Source organism: Diplotaxodon limnothrissa, linkage group LG22 (genome assembly GCF_057381915.1).
Source record: "Diplotaxodon limnothrissa isolate DT_005_m linkage group LG22, D_limnothrissa_male_GT1.1, whole genome shotgun sequence".
In the NCBI taxonomy this organism is placed as follows: Eukaryota; Metazoa; Chordata; class Actinopteri; order Cichliformes; family Cichlidae; genus Diplotaxodon; species Diplotaxodon limnothrissa.
In genome coordinates, this window is record NC_140616.1 from 22,551,150 (window position 1) to 22,578,066 (window position 26,917).

General features: G+C 41.6%; 1 protein-coding gene across 1 annotated transcript in view; it reads left to right on the forward strand.

Moving 5' to 3' along the window:
* Positions 1–26,501, forward strand: part of col8a2 (collagen, type VIII, alpha 2) — a 59,328-nt gene extending 32,827 nt beyond the window's left edge. The window contains exons 2-3 of the mRNA XM_085345989.1: positions 18,864–19,055; positions 24,410–26,501. Of these exons, the coding sequence (XP_085202115.1) occupies positions 18,893–19,055; positions 24,410–26,313 (2,067 nt within the window). The 5' untranslated portion in view covers positions 18,864–18,892 and the 3' untranslated portion in view covers positions 26,314–26,501. The remainder of the gene's footprint in view (positions 1–18,863; positions 19,056–24,409) is intronic.
* Positions 26,502–26,917: the final 416 nt, after the last annotated feature.

Consider the following 26,917-nt stretch of genomic DNA (forward strand, 5'->3'; position numbering starts at 1 on the left):
CCAACAAAGAGGCTAGCCTGGATTCCTGGTCACAAAGGAATCCAGGGTAACTTCTAAGCAGTGAAATTCCTCTCTCAAGTTGGCTAATTTTAAGGGTCATGAATCCGTCATCAGCAGTAAAACAAAAATGGGTGTGCATGGCAGGACAACAGCTACTGCTCTCCAGAATCAACACTGTTGACGGGCGTTTACAGTTTGCTCAAGGTCCTGTAAACAAGCCTTTTTCTTGCAACTGTATGCAGACACTCATGTTTCCCAGACAGCGTGTCCTGAAATGTTTGATCCTCACACTTTCTGTTGATCATCCACCTGAGGTTGATGTTTTTGTTCGTGACAAATGGCTCACCTTTGGTGATATCATTTGTTTACTGTGCTTTTTTTTTGTGATCAACATTTTATTGATTTAAAACAGGGTTGTGGGAAGGGGGTTGGTTCTGTGCTTTATGGCTAAATGCTACTAATAGATAATATTATTCACACAAAGCTAATTAGAGTAACACTGTGCCTAAGAAAGTGTAAAATGCCAGCCAGAGGTGTGAGGCATATCTATTTGTCTTGTGGCTTGCAACTCGTCATTTCACACTGCAGTCATTCAGCCTACCTGGGGCTTTTATTTCTTCTGAAAACTTGTATGTGGATCCACAAAGACTGATTATTTTTTCTGTCTTAGCTGGAATGAGTCATACTTTTTGGACTGCTATAAAAACTGAAGATTTATTCAGTGTATCAGTAAATAAGACAGAAATATAACAGTCAAACACTAATGTTTAAGGCGATTTTAAGGAGTGATGTTATGCCTTCAAAAATACATTGAAAGCACAACATACATGAACATGGGAATTTTATCCACATTTACATTACATCAGTCACTTACATGTGTGTGCAAAGAGAAGTACCATTCTGCCTAAAGGGGGGTGTCTACAAAGTTTAGCTAAGTGACAAGGGTAACAAATGTGATCTGTAAAAGTTGCTGGCAGTGGGATGAGATTTGACCTTCTGAAGTGCTTCATAATTTCCCAGGTCATGGTGGGTCACAGGGTATGCACAGTTGGAAGTGAGGAGGCAGTGATGGTCTGGTGGCTTTTGACTGACAGGTGCTGGGCAGATGGCGGCTGATAAATGTCAAGATGGAGAATGGTCTGAAGGTTCAAAGAGAAGCTTCAACTTTGCCTCCTTTTAGAATGGTAAAGCATGACATACTCCTCCCTGACGTAGACTTTTAAAGTCTTCCAGAGAAGTTAGAGCAGAAGGTATGAACAGAAAACGGCTACATCTCGACTACAACGCTAATGCTGAGCTGTCAATTCATGTTTAATGTGTCAGGCTCGGATTAGAGGTAACAAAAGCCCCTCTTTATTTTCCTCCCGTCTTCAGTCACTAGCACGGAGCCACCAGTGGGCAGAAAGAGGGCGAATAACTCAGTGGATCAAACCCCCGTCTAAAATTGTGGCAAAGTGCCGGGCTGCCCCATACCACATAACTCTTCCCCTCACCCAGACTTTAATCTTTATTTCACTTTGATACCAAAGACAGAATCGCTAATGTGGGAGGAATGGAAGAGGAAAGGGAAGGAGGTGGAAAGAGAGGGGGAAGGGGCAGTAATGGGGGAATAATTGAGTAATATGGTTTCCAAAGCTGTATTATTTTTTCATGAAGCAGAGAAACGTATTCAAGTCTGCAGATCAAAGGAAGTGAAGCTTTTTATGTTCTCAGACCACAGTGAACGAAGGAGCTGAGGTTTCCCGCAGTGGCCTGCTCTCTGTCATCCAAAGAACTAGAGCAGCTTTCCCCCGTCTGCCTCTCTTCTTTCTCCACTGTCTGTTCAGTCCTCGCGTTTAAGCTGCTGTGTCAGTTGCTGGAAGTGGTTTCTTGGCGTGGCAGAAAGCAGTTAAAGTCCTCTAATCAGCATGTAGATGATATCTTGTGTTCTGACAGTTAAAAAGGCACACTGTTAAACCTGTCAGCCCTGCAGACCTGCACTACTATCTTTTATTTCCACATGAGAAAGAATAACAAGACCGTCTTGAGAAAAGCTCCAAATAAATCACGGAAGAACTGACTCGCTCTCTTTCTGTGGCTGTTTAAGTGTCAGGTGTTTAACAGAACATAACTTCTGCTGTGTGTAAAATTTGACAGATCATTAACACGGGTGTATCCCAGAGGAAATGACACATTTTCTCATCTATGATCTCACTCACACACTTGCGCACATGAGATTGGAGGCATCTGCCCAGGCAGGGCAGGTTCACCCTAATCTGACTCACAGGACAACGCTTGGCCACTTGGACCCTACTTCACTTTGAGTGTGTTTGCAAACCGACAACTTGTAAACAAACAGGGTTTAAGAGGGTTTTCAACATCCACTTCTTCCCTCAAATCCTCTTCTTGTCCTGCCGGTTCCTTATTTTGGCAGGTCGGTCATTTAGGTTTGTTTGGAGTAAAAACATTGCATCGAGAGGTTTGGTCCACTGGAAGCACTGAACATGACTTCATGAAGGTATACCTTTCACTCTCCTTGCTTTATTAATGTTCCACATTGCGTAGAATGTGTCATACTGAACAGAAGACTCTTTGTGTTGGAATGAATGTGTGGTAATGAACCTTTCTGGAACTTCTTTAACTATTTTCATCCACTTGAGGTCAGCAATCAAAGTTGTAAACACAATGCTGTCACACCATTGCCTCTTTTGTATAGCTTATAGTTTAGAAAATTCCTTTTTTTTTAGCCTTTATAGTAGCAAAATGATGAAGTCTGAACAGGAAGTCTAGGAAAAATTGTAGCGGAAGACATGCAGTACCAGAGTCAGATTCGAACATCAGCATCTGCTTAGCAAAATTCCTGCCTATTCATGCATTATTTGAACCTTTCTTCCCCAAAGGAAGTCTCTGATTTTTCAGTTTAGTCGATAACTTTATGTGACTGCTGTTCGGCGCTGGCATGACATTATGCAGGTAGCATTTTTAGAGCTATTTTCTGCAATGATCTTCTGACAGAACAACATGGTCATCATCCAAATACTTCAAAGGTATTTTCTCAAGACGTGCACCTTGCGCTGCCTGTAAAGCCCACAGCCCCAATCTCTGTCTGTTTTGATTTATTCGGTCTGGACAGGGTCTGTTTTAGGAGCCTGGCCTCCGCCGCCTTGCTGCATCGGGCTGTCCTCCCCCGCTGCTACTCTAGTATCCAAGGATGTGTCTCATTCTCATGTCTGTGGTGTAAGTTTTATTCCTCTCTAATTCTCATATTCCTCCCACCAATCCTCCCGTCCCCTCCAGCTGCCAAGTGCAGACAAAGAAGCTGCTTCAGCCCTCTTTTGGTCTGGTGATTATCTAACTGAGGGCCCATCAATCTAAACTAACTCCAGACTCGAAAGAATGTCCCCTTCTTCTTGCTGCCAGGTCTGAGATAAACACATATCTGATCTTTAGAATCAGCCCTTAATGAACCATTAATGCATGCGGCCTGATGTAGCCTTCGCCTGCCTTATCATAACCTTCCAAAACGGAGCTCCATTATTGCTCGATGCACTGATACAATCTGATTAAAAGCAGCAAGCACAGATCCTACTATTCAAAACCAGAGAAAACATGCCGAGTGTTGCTTTATTTCCTCCTAATTTCCAACCATTTGCTACACAATGCAAAACGAGACGGTTATTATTGCGTCTAGCCTCACGGTGGTTGAATGTGCTGTTTTATTGAGTCTTGGCAGCGCTGCAGGAATTCTATGAGGCAGGTGAACAAGGAAATGGAGCTCATTCAACACCACGCAATTATCTGAATGTTTGTTGTCAAATGCTTTCCCCCCCTTTCTTCCTGATGGGCAGTGCTCGAGCTTGATTCTTGGGCTCAGACCAGGCACTTTATAGTCCATGTAACCATACATTTTTTGTGCTTGCAGCAGTAACAGATTCCTAAATTAAATCAAAGTTTGCACATACAGGCCTCACATAGCATGCAAACATGATAAAAATGCTTTAACAGAGATATATAAAAGTTTGCAGATTTTTTTATCCATTCCCCTGAACTGGCCCTGACTGACAACGCCGTCTTTGATCTGCTCATTATATCTTGTCTCATCTGGAACATTCCTCTCTCCATGTGTCTGATCACCTCCTGATGATTAAGACTATGAGATAAGAGAGAAAGAATGAGGAAGGCTTGGTTTTAATATAAAAAGAAGCCCCGATGTAATCAATTGCAGGAAAGAGAACTAAACAGGGAGTCACCCTCATTGAGTTATTTGCCAAGAGAGTGGAGGGTTGTTGACAGAGCAAGGAGAAGCAGAGTACCAGAGTGAGGCTGAGTGATAAAGAGAGAGCCCACCATCTTTTTCTCTTTTTAGGTAGGAAATATTGAGTTAACCCCTGTATACTTGAGACATGTTTTCCCCTGTCCTCCTTCAAGCTTGAGTTGATTTATTTCACCTCATCCCCTCGGTCTCACACTCCATCGTCCAGCATCTCCACGTTTTATTCTGTCCCTTGTTCACCTCAGTTCAGCTCAACAGACAGGAAAATGCACAAGACATGACAGATGTTAGAGAGCACGCCAGGAGAGTTTAACTGCAACTTTTGTTGAATGCAATCGGAGTAATCTGGTGCAGTAAAGGCAAGCGAGCAAGCTGCCATTTTCAGAGGAAGTTCATTTTCCCCCAAATGTTTGCCAGGGTGAGCTGAAATGCTGCCTTGTATCTTTTTTGTTTTTTGTCTTGGCCTTATTGAAGCAAGATGCGGTTCCGCTGCCAAACTGGCGTATCTCCGTCTGTTCTCAGGTCCTTGATATTTAACAAACGCATCTGCAGAGCTGCACTTGATCACGAGGAAATTAGCAAGCTGCTCGTCTGAGCTATCTTCAGTGTGAAATCTACTATATGTCAGCTATATATAATCCAAAATGATTTGAGGTAAATAAAGGCGTTGGCTTTTTCTTTTCTTTTGGAAGTTTGTTGCCACAACATTGCCAGGTTTACATGTCGGGATATTTTGGATTGACTGAACTGGAGAGCAGTGCACATGTTCTCAGGGAAACGTCTTTAGTGTTCAAGTATGATTGAATCCGAGCCACACATCTCAAAATGCTGTATTATTTCTCTATTTAAATAAATGTATTACTGACTTTTAAAAGGTGGCACACGGATATTAAAGGCTATTTTCCCAAATAAATTACATAAAACAGGAGAGAAAAGATCAAGGATGTAACATTTACTTTACATTGTGGGATACATATAGCCCACTTTGGTCTTAGGTGGGCTGGATCAGTGGAACTCCCCTTTCTTTTCCCATTCTCCTTCTTATTTCTTTTATACATGATAAAGAAATGCCAGTATGGTAAATGAAAAAAAAATGTGTTAGTATGACTTAAAGTCTAAGAAATAAATGTGTAAAAGTATAGAAAAAGAAAAAGAGAAAGTTTCAGTTAACTGACAGAAATTTTTTTTTTTTTTTTTACTTTATACCCATCATAAAAAATCTAAATAAAACAGAAATTTCTGTAGGAGATTGTAAAAAACCAGGATTTTTTCTGTCCTTTAATTGTTTATATATTACTTGATTACTTTGGTGTCACATGAACGGCCATGGGGGAAAAGTTGCAAAACATATTAAAACACAATTTAAAGTCCAAAATGTCTTGCCTTCCTTTTTTTCCCCCAAAGGCATCCAGTGGGACTGATCGGACTCTTTGCTGGGCCAATTCTGACCCCCAGGCCTTATGTTTGAAACCCCTGGAATAGATGATAATAAAAGCTGATCTATAGTAAAGTATGTATTGCATAGTATGTGTTTTCCCGTGCGTTAAACGTGGCTTTCACTGTAAATTCACCAGAATGCCAGAACGTATTTGACGCTTTTTGTGGGACGACCAACACAGACTCGGTTTAATGTGGACCCCCATTGTTCAAGCTAAACACAGCTTTATGTATGTGTCGAGTACACAATGTACAGTTTGTAGGCACCTTGAGGCTTTATCTCAGTGTGAAATCACAAACTAAATCAGACATCTAGTAATACTAGGGTTGCCAACTCCCTGAAAAATAAATAAGGGACACCTCGTGGCCAGGGCCGGGCGACCCAGTTGTCTTCACCCTTCCCAGTGTGGTGAATTTTCTAGCTCTTTTTTTGTGTGTGAAATTATTTTTTTTAACCCTTTGACTTGAATTTGATTTAAGTAGATGTGTATTCTTTGTGATATGAACACATGTGAAACAAATGATCATTTAGCCATTTATTTTTAGCTCAAAATGACAACATTAACACAATAAAACAGGTCTCTTTCTTAAACAGAAGCCTGTCATGCTTAACTTTTGAGAATAAGTAAATCTTTCTTTAAAAGAACTCTGTCCTGCTTAACTTAAAATAATAGAAAACAATAGAAAGAAAAACATTCTTGTAACAGTGCACATTTAGTGCATTTAGTACAATCGGCTTCAGTTGAAATATTATTTCAGCTTTTCTGATGCTAATCAGCTGCTCCTGTTTGTAAACCCGCTTGTTCCCATGATTACGCATCTTAACTCATCATCATTATTCATCTATGTATTACTTTTATGTATTAGTCATCTATTTGTTGTAATCATCTATTCTTGCAGTTGTTTATTACACAAAATAAATTATATTATCACACTTCTGGCCACATAGCGCTGATATTCACTGCACATGCCCATATTAACTTTTTCCAGCCAGGTGTTTTCCTTTTCCCATTCTTCCCTTTGTCTGAGGGGAACAAACATTGCTGCTCTAATGCTGGGCTTACACTGTGCAGTTTTAGGCCCATTTTGAGCCGATTTTTGAGTGATCGGACCGATTTTGGCCTTCATCGTGCGTCGTGTAGTATACGTGGGGTAACGAGAAGTGATTAACACCTCACGACCAGCTCCCGATCATCAATCGCTCGTGAAGGTGTCACCACAGCCGCTCACACTGCTCGCGCGCAAACACGTAAACGTCGGTGAAAAAGACGTTGCAGCACGGCTGTGCAGCGTGTGATCTGGACACAAGCGATGGAGGCACAACTTGTAGAACTTTGGAAAGCTCATCCGAGCCTTTTCGATGTGGCATCACAAAATTATCACGACCACAACAACCGTGAAAACAGTTGGATTTACACTGCTGCTCAATCACAGCTGCCTGATGAGTGTTTTTCATTAGCAATTTAGCAAAGTTGATGGTGGTGGTGGTGTGTCTGTGTGAGTGTAAGACGGAGAGAGAGAGTGACAGATTTTCTGTTATAACCTTCATGTTATGGAGGCACAGTGTGAGCACTCAGGTCGATCAGAGCATCGGGCGGTATAGTGTGAGACCTGCATCGTGACCTACCAACTTCTAATCCCTGCAAGTCAATCGTGCAGTTTGAGCAGGAGCTGAATAACGTGACTGAAAAAATCGCACAGTGTTTGCCCAGCTTTAGGTGTACTGTCGTCCGAGACTTGCACCGCCGTGTCGGCGTTTGTTTCCCTGTTGGCCATGCTTCTTGTTGTGGTCATCTGTTGTCTTCCGGTATTTTCTCCGTAAGCGACCTTTCCTCGATCAATGAGATGAGCGGTAATCTGAATTGTCATACTCGAATTGTCATAAGTGTGCTGTCAGCTCATTGGTCACAAAGCAGGAGAGGGGCTGGGAATTATGTTTTCAAACAAAGCGTTAAATCCATAAACATTTATAGACTACTTTTGATTCTCACTGTATTACGGGACAAAGTGCGTCCCTTATTAGCTCAATACGGGACGTGTACTTTTGTTTCGAAATACGGGACGATTCTGTATTTTAAGGGACGGTTGGCAACCCTAAGTAATACGCAGTGGTGTGAAATAGGACTGGGCACAAACCCAGCTCTGCACTCTACTTGTCATCGTCTGACACTTCCCAGAGCTCCTAAAGCCGTCTAGTCTGACCCGGGCTTCTCCTGTGGCTCTTATAGCCTTCATAGGAGCTGGTGTGGGCCCACTGTACAATTACTCAAACGGGACATATCACTTGGTTTTCTTACAACTTTTACACGGCCCAGTGTGTGAGTTTCAGCTGCCAAATAACTCATTTTATGTCTTTCATACTCAAGAAGCAGACTGATTATGACTGCACAGATGTAGCCACACTAAAAATCCCACTTATCACATGCTTGCTCCGCTGACACTGATCACTCGAGTTAGACACTGGCTGGAAAGTCTAAATTCTAGAGTGAAATGGGAATTATGGCAGGATTCTAAAGTCCTTCTTGCATCCCACCCTTTTAAATTTCTTTCAATTGAACTTTAATGTCATCTTTACAACGACATACATACTCCACCCACACAAACACAGATGCTTGCGCACACAAAGCTTTGTTTATACAATCCACCAGTAGATTCGGGGAGGTGTGAGGCCAGAACTGGCAGGATCTTCTTACATAGCCAACAGTTATAGCCAGCAGCTAATAAAGACTTGCATTGATCCTGATGGGTGGGGTGGGCTTCAGCAAGGACCACAGTCAGAGGGGGCTGTATGCTGGTGGTCTGGTTCATATGCATGTGTGTGTCTGGTGTGCTTTGTGGGCTCTTTTTAGCTGGTTATGTCTGAAGCCTGAAAGAACCAGCTGGAGTCAGCGGTGTTTAAAGTGAGTGATCAATCAAACGAGGGCCAGTGAATTGTTAATGGTCCTCAACTGGGATTCAAACCGTCTAATGAATATCGATTTAAAACATGTGGGTGGCTGAACGAACAAGTGATCCTGCACAGAGGGGGATTTAACAGATTCCTCTCTGCCCTTAAATGTTTAGAGAAAAAAATGGAGGAAAAAAAGAACCAATTTGGTTCCAGGCAGCAAAACTTTCATCTTTCGCATCTATCCATCCATTTCTACTTATCTATTTAGTGCCGTAGTTGAGCTGGAGCCTATTCCAGCTGGCAAAGTACATGCTGGACAAGTCTCTAACACAGACAGCCAGAGAGCCATTCATACTCACATTCACACCTACAGCCAATTTACCAGTTAACCTAATGTGTTTAGATGTGTTTAGATCTCTGGACTGTGGGAGGAAACTGGAGTACCAAGAGAAAACTCACTCAGGGGTGGGGAGAACATCCAAATTCATCCATCGATCCATTTTCTTCTGCTTATCTGCCGCTTGTTCGTGGGGGCAGCAGTCTAGGCAAGGATCTCCAGACCTCCCTCTCCCTAGCTACCTCCTCCAACTTAGGGGAAGGATGAGGGGAAAACCAAGGTGTTTCAGATGAGATGCAATCTCTCCAGCGTGTCCACACCCACTGGGAATGAGTCCGACTTATTGCTGGCTATGCTTACCAGGCTCCTGCAATGGTTATACAGGGATTAAATGACTTGTAGCAACAGGTCAGATTGTTGTCACATGTAGATTTGTTGGGCAAACTTCCAGACACCCTCAAAATTCAATTCAATTCAATTCATTTAAATTGATATCGCCAAATCACGAAACCTTTGCGACACCAGGAAGCAAAAACTCCCTTTTAGCAGGAAGAAACTTCCGGCAGAACTAAGTTCACAGGAGAGACAGGAGGAAGAGTTTAATAATGCAAAGTGGTGTATAAACAGCCTGAGTGTGAAAACAGGTAAAGAAAGATAAAAAGTCACAAGAGAAACTGTCAGTCAGGGATCTAAACCCACAATGACTCAATAATGCAGTTTGGGTTACACGTATATTCTGTCATATTATAGACAAGAATTTACAATGTACTTTGTGTTGTATCGTGATAGTTTCACTTATAATAAGTTACTTCAAGATTCTCACCTCTAAATAAAAGTGTTAACACCACTATCATGCTAACAGCAGCAATGCTACAGTGAACAAGAATTACTTTTAGAGTTTACCGAGATATCACATATTCCCATCACCTAACACCTCCACACAGTGTGTTAGACCTTTAGGAAAATGCAACAGTTTACTTTAAAGGTTATTTCCTGTTTTTCTGTTGACTATCAAGAGGAGTTTATGTCATTGTAATCTAGGCTTCAGTCTTCAGTTTAGTCCAGGAACGTCCAGGGAGCCTGCAGTTACTCAAATGCATGTAGTCGTTTTCTTGTTTCATTTAATTTAGGGTCCCGGGCTGCATTTATTTATTTATTTAGTTTATGGCGCTATGTAGTATCGGCTTAGATTAGCAGAAAGGAAAAAGTTAAACTTGAGTACCAACCAACACTGAAAAATTCCAGTAGTTACAATCAACTACTTTAGTCTTGTTTACATGCATTTACATATACTTTACATATATTCAGGCCCTAAATAAATAAGAAATGATGAAGCTCATGCGGGCATGTGTATTTACAAACTGCAGATTCATTCTGTGTGACGCCAAACAGCAGAATTTATTTCTCCCTGTCTATTGTCTGCTTTTCGGCTGTCTGTCCGCCTGCCTGCAGAGAAGCCCATTCAGATGGAGCTCAGTCAGTCTGTAGAGCAGTAGCCTCCAGCTTAGAGGCATTTCAACTCCTTCAGGGGGATTTGACCAAGATTTCCTGCCCCTTATTAAATTATAATCTCCCTTCTGCCTCCGCTTCTCTCTCGCCCTTGCTCCATTTTCCTCCATTTTGGACAGAAAAATAGGTCTCCCTCTTTGTTTCGCTGCCAACTGATTTGTGCATTTGTGTGCGCTTGACACATGCGCGTACGTGTGAATCTGTTTCAGATGCAAGAAGAAGCAGTGTGCATCTGAAGTCGCTCAACAGGGAGCTCAAGAGCCAAACCTCTTCTTTTTTATTTCTCTTCTGCAGCTCCCTGTTTTTCAATCCGCCCCTCGTTTCTTAATGACTTCACATCTCCTTCACAGCTTCTTGTTTTCTTCTCCCCGTCTGTTGCTTCTATCTTGTTTACAGTCGAAAGACATATTATTCTTTTTCCTCGTCCCTCGATACAACCACAAGTGTAATCTTTGACAGTGTGATCTGTTGTTGCTCTCCGTTTTCGTGGAGTGTCAAACTGTGGAATCCTTTGATAGAGACAGACTACCAGAGGATTTTTCTGGGCTTTTCCTTCCTGGAAATTAGCCCCAGCTACGTGCAGCTTGGGACTTTTTCCAGTCTTGGCAAAAAAGAATGGAACAATTGATGGTTTGTGATTGTTACGGGTTTAGGCCCCTTATTTCAGGGCCCCAGAACATTTCTCACCTTCAGAGCCCCGAGTCTTAAATAGACCCATGTGCTTCTTCTCCACATGGGCTTTGAGCCCTTGCCACAGCCAGCTTTGACTCTGGATGAACTGCCACCGTGAATATTTTCTCACATAGCAATAACAAAGCTGTATAGCAAAAACCTCACTGAGAAACTCATTAAAGGGAAATTATGAATCATCTGCAATTATAAATCATTTGAAAGGTGGCTTATTTTGAGTTCTTTTATTGGTCCCGGCTTTGTCAGTTTTCTGTGCCTTCCCTGACCTCTGTCTGCTGAACATTTCAAAGGCGCCATTATGGCAGAAGCAAAGCCACCCACCCAGTGAAGGGAACAAGGTAACAGCTACTTGGAGACACTGGCACAGAAGCAGGAGACATAACACAGACCAAACCCAGCCCATTACATTAAAGACATACAGATTACTGTGTCCAATCCTTGATCCTGAACTACACCATCCTGTCTGAACAAATACGTGTTCACTAAGCCCTTCCCCATCAGAGTGATTATACTATCCGAGTTATTCACCTTTTAAAATGTACTGTATGGGCCTATAATGAGACTAAGAATAAACCATTTTGCAGGATGCTTTTTACAGCATTTTTACAGCTTCTAGAAAACCAAAACCACACATGTACATGTACACATGTACATTTCAATTCCTTTAATTTTAAATATGTTTATATTGTCTATCCTGTAAAATAGTCAGATGTCTATTCATATTAATGTACAGAATTCACCTGCTTGCTGCTACTACTGCACATTCACCCAATGTATATTCTACATATATATATATATGTATATAATGTTTTTCCTCTACACCCCCCCCAATTTTTTTTGCACATGTCGAGGAGCATGTCAGGCTACATTTCACTGTGTGTTATACTTGTATAACTATGCATGTGACAAATAAAGAACCTTGACCTTGACATCGTGTAAGAGATCCTAAAACATGGATTAAACATATCTTTATCTGCTGTACTGTAAGAAATTGCCTTGTTTTGATTATTTATTTATTATTTTGTCAAGTTAGGTCATGTTAGGTTGGAGGGGAAAAAAATCAACCTAGGACTAGATAATCCACTTCACTAAAGCCAGTACATGCAAAAGTATATCAGTCATTTTACTTTATACAACCCTGTGACAGAACTCTCACTTTCAACAGGTCAGATGGAATATGAGTTTTCCTCCTGCAGGAGAAAAAAAATAGTTTGTTTGTAAATGCTGTCATTAAAGCCTCAGTGACACAGTCCTAGAGGTCTGTTGGTGACTATATGGAAACCACCGGTTGCTAGGGAAGAATGAGTATTCCCTAACCAGCTGTAAATGATTATTCACAACTCTTGACTCTTGGTAAACTCTGCATTGGTGGACTTCCCTTTCTTTGCATAGAACGAGCAATGCAAGTGGGCGCTGATGCAAAACCACAAACCTGCCTTAGATGGGGTGGAAAATTGAGCCTTGTAGCACAACTCTTACCCCCTTAGATGGCTACTTGGGGTAACCCTTGTTTTTCTTTTCTGAACTGAGTTTTTGTCATATTTCAGGCCCGTTTCCAGAACAAAATGACTGGCTGTGCATCAGAAGTTGGTGAATACGATCTCTCCTTATACACTTTGCCAGGGCTACCCTTGGAAAAACCCAGAACCTATTGAAATGGTCCGGAAACCACCCCTTTACTGCTATATACTGGGCTGACAGAATTCATTGAAGGTATGGGGGAGGCCATTTAAATGTTTTTTACCTTGTAAAAAAGTTTTTTGTTACCTAAGTTGTGTAAAAATAAAAATAAAATCATCTCTTAAAACCATAATTACTACTAACCAAAGTACTTCCTGTGATAAACAGGAAGTGAAAATTTAAATAAAGACAAATAAAAGTAAAGGTAAACTGCAGTCTCAGATGAGACTCAAACATCAACCTTTTAGTTGAATGTTATACATGAAAATAACACATGATCAGTCTCCAGCCTTCTCATATTGCCTTCTTTCAGCCTTTAAAGTGGAATCACTTTTATAGCAACAATTAGTTTGGGTGTTTGTGGTAAGACCGTTCAACCGATCCAATTGTTTTGTTGGAGAAGTTCTTGCACTAACTTTGAAATTACTCATTTCTCCAAAGCCACAGCTAGTCTGTGTGTTCAGCCAACACACACCATGGTCCTCGACTAAAAAGGGAGAAACTGCTGTTTAAGTTTGGTTTATATTTAAAAGACATTGTAAAAAAAAAAAAATCACAATAACACTTAATTGATAAAATTGCTGCTCTTTCATTGTGGACTCCCTCTGCTTTTTACTTTTACGTTCAAATAAACAGCAGGAAAAGTTCCGCCGTGCTTGCTTCTGGCAGCAAACAATATTCACACTAGCAATGAGCAGCACAGACGAGCGGCCGGAGGAAGCCGAGTTTATTCAATTCAGAGCTGCATGGCAGGGAGAGCCAGAATCATCATTTTAGTTTAAAGATTAGCTACATTACTGAGCATCCTCAATGTTTTACTTTTGAGATGAGGTCACCTGCACAGTGCTCTTATAACACCAAACCCATTACAGTTGTTGCATTCCAAATGTGCAAATCTCTAACTTTATATCAACGTCAAATTTTTTTTCACATGATGAGAGGATTATAATGTAATGTCAGTTTTGGAGAGTTTTGAGGTGCAATTTCATTGAGCATTTACTGGTCTGGAGAGAGGGAAGCAGATTGCTTTTTATAAGATTATTATTTTTACTATTTCCTTTTGATAACCTAATCAGGTACTCATATTGAGTTGAGGTGCATTGGGCAGACGGAAAGGTGTAGCTGTCGGTGTCTGCCCCCCCACCAATTCCTCCGCATACTGTAATCCGCTTCTTGGCAGGTCTGGGGTAACTCTGGGTGTTTTGCAGACTTTCAAAATCCCTCTCTCTCTCTGCTTCATCCTGATTCCAAATACTACATATAAGATGAGGTGATAGAGCATGAATTGCTAAAGCAGCATGGGGGTTAGTCTGGCTAATATGCTGGAATGGATTACTTTTCATGGGCCTGAAGCTGTTCCTGCTAGGAACTGAAGAGCATATAATGGTCCCTTGTAAAACTCCCATGCAATTGGACATGTGTGAGGTCCTGGAGCTTTATAATTCTGAAACTAATTAGCCTCACTTTCACTGCTTTAACCCTTTGTCCCTCACACAGAGACCTGTTCATGAGTACAATACATCGACTTGCAGTTTTATGATTAGCGTGTCTGCTTCTGCACTCAGATTAAGTGCCCTAGGATATTAGACGTGTTCCTCTGAGTGAAGTCATCAAGAAAAGAAAACCCTCTTTGTGACCTCTTCACTCTCCCCACAGCTCCCCACAATTTACTCGGCCTTTATTTCCTTTTATTCTCACATGTTCTCCCTCTTTAACAGTGGCGTCAACATAAACTCGTTCCCCTTTGGACATCTCACGGCTCTTGTAAATGTAAAGGGATATAAAGAGTATTTCATCCTGTAAGGTGTATATCATTGGATGATGTCTGTGAGTGAGCGCTTTTCTGAGAGCTGTTTGATTTGGTGTGCCTGGGTATTTGTAAATGTGTGGTCATGTACATATCATGTGGATCAGTATAAATAGTCTACCTCATGTCTCGACATTAGAAAGAATTATTTACTGTGTTTCCTATGGCTGCTTTATACTTAACTTATGATTCAGTGGAAACACAAATAAGAGGACATTGGGGCTTTTATTGTGGCGGGTCAAAGGGGACTTTTTTTTCCTTTTCTTTTTTCTCCTGAGAAACAACCAAACAAAACTTTTCATACATTTTTCCAGCTGCTGGTAACTAAAATAACAGATGTTAATGTCTCATTATATATGCATTAGCTTAGTGGCCACCTTTATGCACACGCAGCCATGTTATGTGAACAGCCATGCTGTTTCCCTGCTGCTTATTTGCACAATATTGAGTTATTCAAAGCCAGCAAAAATTGTGACCGCAGCTCAAATATTACGCTCGGAGCTGACACCTTAACGTGCCACCGAGGCTGTTGGAGGGATTACCTCATACTAAAGAAGGTGATTCTCGAAGAAAAACATGCTCACTTTTCTCGCCCCTTCATACACAAGCCCTTAGACTCACTACAAACTGTGTTTCGTAACTGCTGTGCAGACCTTCTCTTCTGTCTTTCAATAGACTTTGTGCATTTGTTTTTCTTGACATCTCCAGGTGCATGTATTTCAACTACAAATCTGCTAAGGGCATTAACACTCACTTGTCTAGACTGCAGATTGATTAATAAACCACAAATGTATAAACTGAATTTGAAAAATCTTCTCCCTTTTCTCTCTATTCCAGGGTTGCAATGGCTGTTGTGCCCATTTTCAGCTCCTTTCTCACTCTAAGGGAGCCAATCTTTCATCTCATTGACTTCCCCTCACAAGCAGAGGACTTGAACATGATTTGGGCTCTAGCTGTGTGCCTGAGATGACTATTTTAAGGATATCCACTCTTAACTGACATCACACAGAGCCAAAAGTGTAAAGAAGCGCCCTTGATAGTATCAGAATGTCTCCTCTTTCCAACCTTTGCTTGTTAAATTCACAAAAAAACTGGGCTGATAATGGAAGAGATCCTGGGAATAGGACCTGGGTAAGACTTGTGGGTTCATGGTTGGAGTTAGGAACGGTTATGGTAATGGCTGTGGCTACGGTTTTTCAGAATGGGATGAATCAGCTAAAATATTTGGTCAGGTTTTAAGTGCCGTTCTCCCTGCGAGGCTTGTGGTTTTAACCAAACTATTTAACCGCTATAGGCCTTGGTTGTTCTTGAACCATTTGGTGTTTTTTCTTTCTTTCTTTCTCTCTTTTTTATGAAAGCCGGCATAATGCCCTACATGATGTTAAGGTGATGAGTTCTCCACTCAGGGAGCGGCTCAAATGTTCACCACAAAAACAATCACCTCCTCTTCCCCCCATGACACAGAACCCTCACACTCAGTGTACCTACTGTAATCTGTCTGTGCCGCATGGTTTAGGAAATGTCTGGCGGTCTGGTCCTGCATATGCACAGCTTAGGGGAAATGGAAGCAGAGTACCTTGGAGCTCACCTCCTCAGCGCTGATTATATTAGAAGGTAGATGCAGCAGTAAGGGAATTGTGTCTCCTCGTCTGTCTGAGCAAGCCACTTGAGATGCTTCTGAATTTGGGTTTGGAAGATGCCGAGAATGCTTTGGCGGCTCAGAGCCTGCGTGGATTAAGGTTTTTGGCTCGTTTTAAGTGATGTCCAATGCATGTTCAAGAAAGGTGATTACCTAAGGGAAATCTATGCTCCATTTGCAAAGCTGCGGTGAAAGAGATGCAAACAAAATGATCTTGTAATTATGACTCCATATGCTATCATCATAATCATCTGATAATATTAACACAGCTAATAATCCTCTCGTTCATACAGTTATGTGGAGAATGCGAGTACGCCCCACAGGTACTCTTGGCTTTTCTCAGAAATGATATGATGATGAGAGATGAAGTGCCCTTCCATAGAAAACCATCAGAGCATGGCTTAAAACGGCCACAGGGAGGTGCAAAGCTGCAAAAGATAGATATAAAGCAGAAGTGATGATCACTTCTGTAACAAAATGAATGAGTGGTGCCCTTTCACCGTTCATTGCGACACTCTCTTTTATTTCTTCGTTAATGTTCCTTTTGTGCTCTGTCCTTGTGTGTTTTTGGCTCTGTTGCTGTATTCTGTCTTTTTTCGGTCAGATCTGTTTTGTATAATGCGTCACCCGTCCTGCCAGACGAAGCTTTCGCGCTGTAACTTTGGATCCTGCTCGTTGTTTAATGGTTGAAAGAGGCTTTCATTCATCATGAGCCCCCTCCACTCCACGTTCAGACTTGGGGTTTGTTATGATGTGTTTTGAATGGAATGATTTCATGTGAAAGTGGGTGAAACTTAACAGGTTTTCAAGTATTTTTAAGCCACCCTGTATAACTGCTTTCTAGAAGTCTTCTGCTTTCTCATGCGTACCAAGAGTGTGTGTTCTGTTACGTGGGTGTTCTTGTGTGAGAGAGAGCTCGTATGAGTCCAGCGGTGGCCAGACAGACGGGATTGCATTTTTAACATCCACTGCAGACCTTTTCTACAAATTAAATACTTGATAAACAGATTGCAAAGGTCTCCCAAGTGCCTGTCTGTGACTTGTCCCTGTTCGTGCACAGTTTCTGTGATGCCTTGCAGAATGGTGGGCATCCAGAGCTGCCTGTTAAATTGCATCTGCACCAAAAACCGCAGACCCCCATACCAGACGAGCTCCCCTGCCAGCCAGCCAGAAAGTCGGCCAGCGAGCAAACGGCGTCTTACCAACGCGGCTCTCTTTTTCTCCTGTTTATTTCTCTTAACATCTTTTTCTGCGCTTTCGTGATTTCCCATAGATTACATTTTGATTTGAACACTTATCGAGAGGTCGTTGATTCTTCCTTACAGCATAAGCAAGCATAAACCACAGACTAATCATAATTTGTAAAAGGAACCCCAAAAATTCCCAAACACTTTGATAAATTGCTCTAAAACAGGAATTGAACAATCTAGCTATGCAATTATTAAACAGTCACAAAAAAAAAAAAAAAAACACACAGCAGGAGAAAAGCTGTAAAGGAGACCTGGAGTCAGCACATATGGTGGCAATAAACACACCTTTTTTTTCTGAGCATCTGTGATTTAAAAACCACTGTGAATACCCCCAATTACTCCTAATGATGCTGCCAATTAACAGCAATGTGCAATTTTCAGATTAGCAAATGTCAGTTAGTGTTGGCGTGTGCTTTCAGAGTGATCGCTCTTCTTGCTGTTGAATGCAGAGACTAACAAGCTTCAAACTCACAAAATGAACACGACAAGACAGGCATTCATAATAAAAGAAGAGATTTGTGGATGCCATTATTTATTTTTTCATGTAACTACACAGGATGCTGCTATAACACACTGACCGGGAGCCTTATATGATTCATAGTGACTGAGACCTGCTATAGCATGGCTACAGTGGTTCTGAATTCTACTTGTGCTTAAAATAATGACCCAAAGTTATCAAAGTAACTGTCAGAAATCAAACCAGCCTCCAGTGCTGCCACTAAGCCCTATTATTATTCTGTTCCCTAAATGGATGATGAGCCAGTTTAAAGAAAGCAATTCAAGGCACATAGTTTTTCATGGCTGTGCGGTGCATTGTCTTGTTCTTTCTGAGTTTTTAAGCGCGACATGGTTGGCATTTAAAAACAAGCAGCGTGAGCCTGAAATGACATTTTGCATGTCACACCATCACAAAATAACTCCTGACAGTCATCTGTTCAAAGACAGCTGATTAAAAGAGTTCACGGGAGAGTTGCAGTGGAAACAGGAGTCTTTAACACGCTGCTTGAAGCCAGCACACCTACAGTCGCTGCTGGTCAGCAGTCTGATTGTGGTTGTGAAAATGAAGAAATGAAAGTTACGCAGTTGCCAAGTGCCATCTAAACCAAACACAGCCTTAGACTATGCTGAACAAATACTATACTGTAATAACTGTATGTTATTTTTGTGCCTAAATAATGTGTTTGCTCATGCTTCAGAAACCTGAAGTAAATTCATTTAACAGCCATTACCAATAAATGTACACTCACGGAGCTAAATTCTCGCATCACTTAAGTGATTTTCTGAATGTCTGGCATTGTAAAATGTTCAGTAAGATGGACCAAAGAGTGAAAGTGGGTTTTATTTTTCTGTGTCCTCTCTCTGTTCCCTTCAGTTCTTTGCGTGTGACACCTAAAGCCTGGGATGCTGTTGACCATGCTGCTGGCTCCTGTCTCTGTGCTACTGATGCTTGTGGTGCCTGCTTTTGCCGGAGGGTACGCCCCCATACCCCACATGAAGTACATTCAGCCCATGATGAAGGGGCCTATTGGACCTCCGTTTCGCGAGGGCAAAGGACATTATGTTGGTGAGTAGTTCCTGTGAGTATGTCATATGTAGCCCTTTTATGTCTCATTTGGTCCTCTAAAAGCAGTCTAATAGGTCCCCTCACACTTTACTGATTGGTCATTTAGGTCATTGGAAAACGCTGATAACTGCCATTTTACAACCTCCGTTCCAAAAAAGTTGCAACACTGTATAAAATGTAAATCAAAAAAACAGATTGTACAGATTTGTAAAACTCATAAAGTTGTAAAGAAAAGCATCTGGACTTCTTTAAGTTGCTTGAAGACGTTTCACCTCTCATCCGAGAAGCTTCTTCAGTTCTAAGGTCAAATGGTGGAGAGTCCCAGATATAAACCTAGTGGGAGTGTCCCCCCACAGAGGGACAAAAGGACCCCCTGATGATCCTCTAATCGCCTGAGCCAAGGTGTGAAACTGGGTGTGGGTCCCAATCAGCCAGGGTTTCGGGTGAGCTCATTGTGAAACCTGGCCCCACTTTATCATGCGAATTCCTGAGGTCAGCTAGCCCAGGATGTGAGTGGGCGTTAAGGCGTCTGGGAAGGGATCTCAAAACTGGATTATAGATGGCAGACAGTTGGTGTCGTAAACCCCCGCCTCTGTTCAAAGATGGTCGCTCACAGTGGACATAAATGGCTTCTTTCACTCCTCTTTCAAACCATCTGTCCTCTCTGTCCAAAATGTGAACATTGGCATCCTCGAAAGAGTGTCCTTTATCCTTAAGATGCAGATGGACAGCTGAGCCTTGTCCTGTGGAGGTGGCTCTTCTGTGTTGTGCCATGCGCTTGTGAAGTGGCTGTTTGGTCTCTCCAATGTAGAGGTCTGGGCATTCCTCGCTGCACTGTACAGCATACACCACATTGTTAAGTCTGTGTTTTGGAGTTTTGTCTTTCGGGTGAACCAGTTTTTGACACAACAACATTGTCATCCCCTATGTAGCCGGTGTATCAGAAAAACTCAGATTAATGCTCATCGTGCAAAGAACTCAACATGGTCCAGAAATGCTGCCGACTTCTCTGGACCAAAGCTCATTTAAAAGGGACTGAGGCAAAGTGGGAAACTGTTTTTTGTTAAAACAAATCAGAAAAATTAATGTGTTTTTAGAAAACATGCATCCTCTGCACTAAAGAGGAGAGGGACTATCCTGCTTGTTATCAGTGATCAGTTTAATGGCCTGCATCTCTGTTGGTATGGGGGTGCATTAACACCTATGGAACTAGCAGCTTGCACGATGCTCGATGCTGAAAGTAAAATACAGGTTTTAGAGAAACACACAGTATGCGCCCGTCTTGATGACGTCTTTTTCAGGGAAGGCCTTGAATATTTGAGAAAGACAATGTTGAACTGCATACTGCATCTGTTACAACAGCGCAGCTTTGTAGTAGAAGAGTGCGGATTCTAAACTGGCCTGCCTTCTGTCCAGACCACCTTAACAAAAAACACAACAAAGACCCAGGACTGTTAAACAGCTAGAATCCTCTATCAGGCAAGAATGGGACAACATTCCTTTCCCAAAAGTCCAGCGGTTGGTCTCCTCAGTTCTAACTCATTTATAGACGGTTGTTTAAAGAAGAGAGGATGCTATACAATGAGAAACACTGCGCTGTCCCAACATTTATGAAACGTTTACCTGACATCAAATTCAAAATATGACCTTAGTATTTTCTTAAGATGGTACATTTTCTCGGTTTATACATTTGATGTTTTCTAAAAGTTTTTTTTTAAATTTAAATAAAATATGGGGTTTTGAGATTTGCATATGATTGCATTCAGTGTTTTATAAAACACACATTTTACATTTTACACAGCATCCCACCCATCCCATAACTGGGGTTATGAACTACCTCCATAAAATGTAGCCTTATGTCTAAAGCACCAAATCACATGAAGCTCTGACTGCACATTGTGTGCTAAAATCGCTCGTCTTACCAACTGGATATCACCATTTATTACATATCCCCCAGGAGAGAATGTAAAAAAAAAAAATCTAGAAAAGATTAAATCAGTTCTAATCTAACTCGAACTACACCATTCGCAAGGCCAGTGGCACCATAATTAAAAGATATAGGGCATAATAGAGCATCAAATTGAAATATGTCATTGGTCTTTGCTGGAATTCACCTTTCAGTAGGTGTCACCAGAACCACGTTTTTGCACTTGGTCTGACAGACAGGCTAATAAGATGACAACTGTCCCAGTCATGGCAGACAAAAAAAATCAAAGACCTATACAAGGAGTGTATCTCAGCTAAAGGCATGCTTTGTATAAATAGAATTGAAAAGAATGTGGCAGAAGTTGGATTTCTGATATATGTGGTACATTGAATATGAGCTTGCTGCCACTGTGTGGTAATGTGTCCACACTGCATTACTAATGAAATTATTCAGTCCTCTAATGGAGCAGCTGACTGCCTCTTTTCCACAGTCGGCTAAGACAGCCTGACTTTTTGGGTTGGCTTAATATCTCAAAAAATAATGCCATATCATTATCTCTGGTTTGAGGCACCTAATTTTTCTTCTGTGTGTGCTATATTAACGGTGCTGTAAAATGTTATATGTTCAAGTTTTTCCTAACAACCTAATCTTCTGACTGCTTGTGCTCCCCATCCTATCAGAGGGACTGCATTTATTTAAATGTAAACATTCATAAATGTACAATACTACAGTGTGCACAGTGCATAGCATGCTTTTACTACTTTGTTTTAGATTTTATAGCTTTTCTCAGTTTTGTTGGCTCACTTCTCAAACAAACAACAGTTGAAGTTAGCAAAAAATAATTAGAGAAAGTCTTGAATGAATGAAATGAAAGAGAAACAGTGAGAGCATTTAGCATTCTCAGCACAGCTCCCTACAGTGTGAACAGGTTTTGGCTGTTTAACACTTTTTGAAGTAGGTTGTGTCTCAGTTGAACAGCTTTATTCTCCAGAATTATTTCTGTGAGTCATCTGATGCTGTGTAATAAATTTAGTTGTTTTTTTTTTAACTCTGCGATCCCACAGTTGATTAGTGAGAAGTGACTTGAGCACATCAGAGTTATGAAAATGTGTCAACATGAAGGACCAGGTACTCAGGTAAACATTTTACAGAGGAAAGAGGATGCCCATAGATAAGACATATGGAGGGATAAGCCCCTGTGTGAGGTTACTGAGAAGCTGTGGCACTGTGGACTAGTTCTGTTCTGTGCACTGCTCTATAAATTGTCTGTGTTTTTTTTCTCTTTACTTTGTTGTGTGACCACTGCAGGAAAAATAAAATCGCTCTCTAAAAGTACATGCAAATGTAAGTGCTCTTTTGCATTACAAAGCAGCATGTAAAGCCTCTTGTGCTGTTTATATCAGCGTAGTATAGCATTCACTTTGATACACAACAGAAGTCAGTTACCCCAGAAAATAATAGTCTGGTACGGTGCAGTTCTTCTGAATTATTTTGACATATTTGTCTTAACATTTTTGAAATTTCTTTTTTTTTTTTTCATTTCACATAACAGCTCATACATGTAGCAAAACAACCCACAAACAGCTGCATCTCATCCCAAACATTAAATTATGTGTCAAAATTAGGGAGCTGTCAGTAAGTAAGTTTTAGCCACTATGTAAATTATAGTGGTCAAAATGTTTACACACTTTGTCAGATTCTGAAATGCTGAAATCCTCATCTTCTAATTTCCTAAAAGTCTTTTCATGCAAGCTGTCACAGCAAATTCTTACTGTACCAAACCATTTCCTCCTATGGTCACACAATACACTAAACTACAGTAAAAAAAAAACAAACAAACAAAAAAACCTTAATATACACAACACTATACAGAACAAAATATGTAGCATAACAATAGCAAAAAAGAAAATATTATCCTGCTATGTGCAGGAAGAAAACAGCTCTGTGGATCACTATGCAGCCTGTCAGTCCTTTTTCTTTGGCCTCATATTTTCACAGACCTCACACATTATGCTATCCCTTGCAGTAAAACAGCAATTGTGCTAAGTCATTTGCAAACACTAGCAATGATCTTTCTGGTGTGCTCAATAGCAAACTGCTTGAAAATTTCAGCTGTCTGTAGGGGGCAATATTGGTCCATGGTTCCATTAGGAATGCCATGAACTATTTCTGGAAAGTGTTCAAAGGCCTGGCAAGGGTGACATTCTAGGGATGAACAGGATGCAGCAAACAGGAAACCACATCAACCTTAAACCAAGGTTTAAGAATAACAATTCATATGACTAAAGGACTAAATGGATCAGATAGGGCAAGCTCATCAAGTAATAGACATTTTGCAATCAACCTCAGTTCTATTTGACAAAGATCTCCTTGTTATTAGCTAACATTCACCATTTAATCAGACTTGGAGTGCAATAGACAGGAACTGTGTTGCTAAGTAACTGTGTTATTTGTTTTTTTTTCCTGTTTAAGCCTGGCTGTGTTGCACTCCACTGTTATAGGAAAGATTAATGACAGAGTTTACAACCTGTGGCACACTTTTAATGCTGTTTTCCTCTATGGTTCAAAATCAAAAGTAAACTCCAATAACCTTAACAGGAACTCCAACTGAGTCAGTTAGGACAACATCAAAGGTAACTCAGTGACAAGTGTTTGTCACTTGTGATTACATAACAAGTGATGGACTGGTGACCTTTCCAGAATTTAGTCTAATAGAGTACCTTCAGACTGGGTAATATTCAGCCACTCACAGCACTGATAAAGTAAAAGAAAATGAAATGGAAATGAATTATGCCACTGATTAAGATATGACTTTTCAGTCTCTAAACTCATACTGAAGTATGCAAAGTATTAATTTCTTAGATAATAATCATGTAATATATTTTGTGTATTTCTCGAATTTTCAGTGTTTCTTGTATGTAGATAATTAATTCTTTGATTTCACAACAGAAGAACACAACCAGCCTGGTTTTATGCCTTCTCTTTGTAGTACTAGTTAAACTCTTATTTAAAAAATTACCCAGTATTTTTACAAATGAAAAATTTCTTCAATAAAAAATATCTTTTGATTCAAACAGTTCTTTAATGATAAACTCACAGACACTTGTTGATTGAAAAGATGGATAGTCTGTCAGTTTCCATAACAGCTAAGTACAAAGTAGTATAAAGTAGTCTAGAGAATCTTATCTATTCTTCTCAAAGAATTCAACTAATTGTATTACAGATAGTTATTAAAATCCAGTCACCATAGTAGTGTGGATTGAGATGACATCTTTTCTCTCGGACATCAGCAATTTAAAAAAATACTTACTTAAAGTACTTAATAATAATGATGATGATGATGATGATGATGATGATGATGATGATGATGATGATAATAATAATACCTGTAACAGTAGTCCTAACAACCTGTACATATTTTTTCTAGATATGCCACCCATGATGGAAGTGAAGGGGGAACCCGGCCCCCAAGGGAAACCAGGACCAAGAGGTCCCCCTGGACCACCAGGCGTTCCAGGGAAACCTGGACTGGGAAAGCCTGGTTCCCAAGGCCCACCAGGTCCTCAGGGACCTTCAGGCTTTACGGGAATTGGTAAGCCTGGACTTCCGGGACTCCCAGGAAAGATTGGGCCAAAGGGGATGCCTGGGGTTAATGGTGAGGTAGGCCCTCGTGGTGAACCAGGTCTCCGTGGTCCTCCCGGGCATCCTGGGCTTCCTGGCCCAGCTGGACTGTCCTTGAATGGGAAACCTGGGCTTCCAGGTATGAGAGGCCCCTCTGGGGTCCATGGCGAGCCAGGAATAAAGGGTATAGCTGGCCCACCAGGTGATCGTGGGCCTAAGGGCGAGAATGGAAATGGGAATCCAGGGCTTCCAGGTCTAAGGGGTTCTCCTGGCCCAAAAGGGAGTATTGGACCACCTGGTCCTTCAGGTATTGGCACACCAGGACTAAAAGGTTTGCCTGGAGTACCTGGTCCTAAAGGTGATAATGGACTCCCAGGTGATCACGGACTCCCAGGAGAGGCAGGGCCCCCGGGACTACAAGGTTTGCCAGGGCCAGTTGGGTTGGGGAAGCCTGGGCTAGATGGACTTCCTGGAGCACCAGGTCCACAAGGTCCAAAAGGTGAATCTGGGGCCAGGGGTACTCCTGGAATGCCTGGAACTAATGGCTATGGAAAACCTGGTCCAAATGGACTAAAAGGAGAAAAGGGACATGGTGGATTTCCAGGTCTCCCGGGGGATAAAGGAGAACAAGGACCAACTGGACCAGTTGGGAAGCCAGGACTTGATGGACAACCAGGACCATCAGGACTTCAAGGTCCAATGGGATTGCCAGGAAAACATGGAATACCAGGACAGAAGGGAGAGCTCGGGCCCCGGGGTCCTCCTGGACTGCCTGGCCTTCGAGGTGACCAAGGCCCCAATGGACACTCTGGAAAACCTGGTATGCCTGGGGAAAAGGGCATCCCTGGGCCCAATGGTCCTATCGGAAAACCTGGACCTAAAGGTGAGGCTGGGCATATTGGCCCCCCTGGGAATCCTGGTATAACAGGTGCCCCGGGGCCTAAAGGGGAGTCAGGGTTTATGGGAATTCCAGGCCCCAGGGGCCAGTCGGGCATTCCTGGTCTTCAGGGGCCCATGGGTCCCATGGGTCCACAGGGTCCCCCTGGCCTAAAGGGTGAACAAGGACTTCCAGGGCCTCCAGGGCTGGGCAAGTTGGGTGAGAAAGGTCCTATAGGTCCCCAGGGTCCTCCAGGGAAACAAGGCTCCCCTGGACTTAATGGCATACCTGGGCCTCCTGGCCCTCCAGGACCCCCTGGGCCTCCAGGAAATGGCCATACAGTTGTTGCAGGGCCAGAGAGTTCAAAGTTAGATGGGGGAGAAATTCCAGATGACAGAAAAGGCCCTGCATATAGTCAAGTTCCATTGTCCGCCTCTGTGGCACCAGCCTTCACAGCTGTCCTTACCACACCATTCCCTCCTTCAGGCATGCCAATCAAATTTGACAGGACCCTCTACAATGGGCAAAATGCCTACAGCTCTTCTACTGGCATATTCACTGCTCCTTTATCTGGTATATACTACTTTGCATACCACATGCATGTAAAGGGAACTAGCCTGTGGGTAGCATTGTATAAGAACAATGTACCAGCCACTTACACATATGATGAATACAAGAAAGGCTACATGGACCAGGCATCTGGTAGTGCAGTCTTAGAGCTGAAGGAGGGTGACCAGGTATGGGTCCAGATGCCTTCAGATCAGGCAAATGGCCTATATTCTACAGAGTACATCCATTCTTCCTTCTCAGGATTCTTGCTCTGTCCCACATAACCCTATCTTTTCCTTAAAAGATGTTGCTAGATTGGCACCTCAGTGCAGCCCTTAACCTAAAATACCTGCAGCCATTATAGAAACACAAAACCCATAAAATACTCAATATTATTGCCATAGTCTTTATCTGTCTTGCCCTCAACAGCACAAGCGAAACAAAAACTTTGTGAATGAAGTGAGTTTTTAAAGGCAGGGGAAGGAATTTCATACTGTGTTCTTTATTTCAGTGTCCTTCAAATGTGTGTTTTAATTGTGTTTTATGTTTGTGTTTTTTTAAGCTTTTAGCTTATTTTAATTATTATATTGTCATAATTTTATTGTTATTATTTGGTCCATGTCATCATTGTTGTTGTTGTTGTTTATTGGATTCAGACTATTTAGTGCCTTACTTTTTAATGTGCTAGAAACCTTCCCGTGTGACTGCACAACCTGCCCACATGCTCTGACACAAGGACGACATCACCAAACTCTGATGGGGGGAGGGGGAGGTCATCGCTGCAGTCATGTTGCCCTGGTGTGTTATTTAAATCATGAATTGCTAGAATTATATTGAAAAGCCAAAATACAACACAATAAATATAGGCATACATTACAATACCAAAAC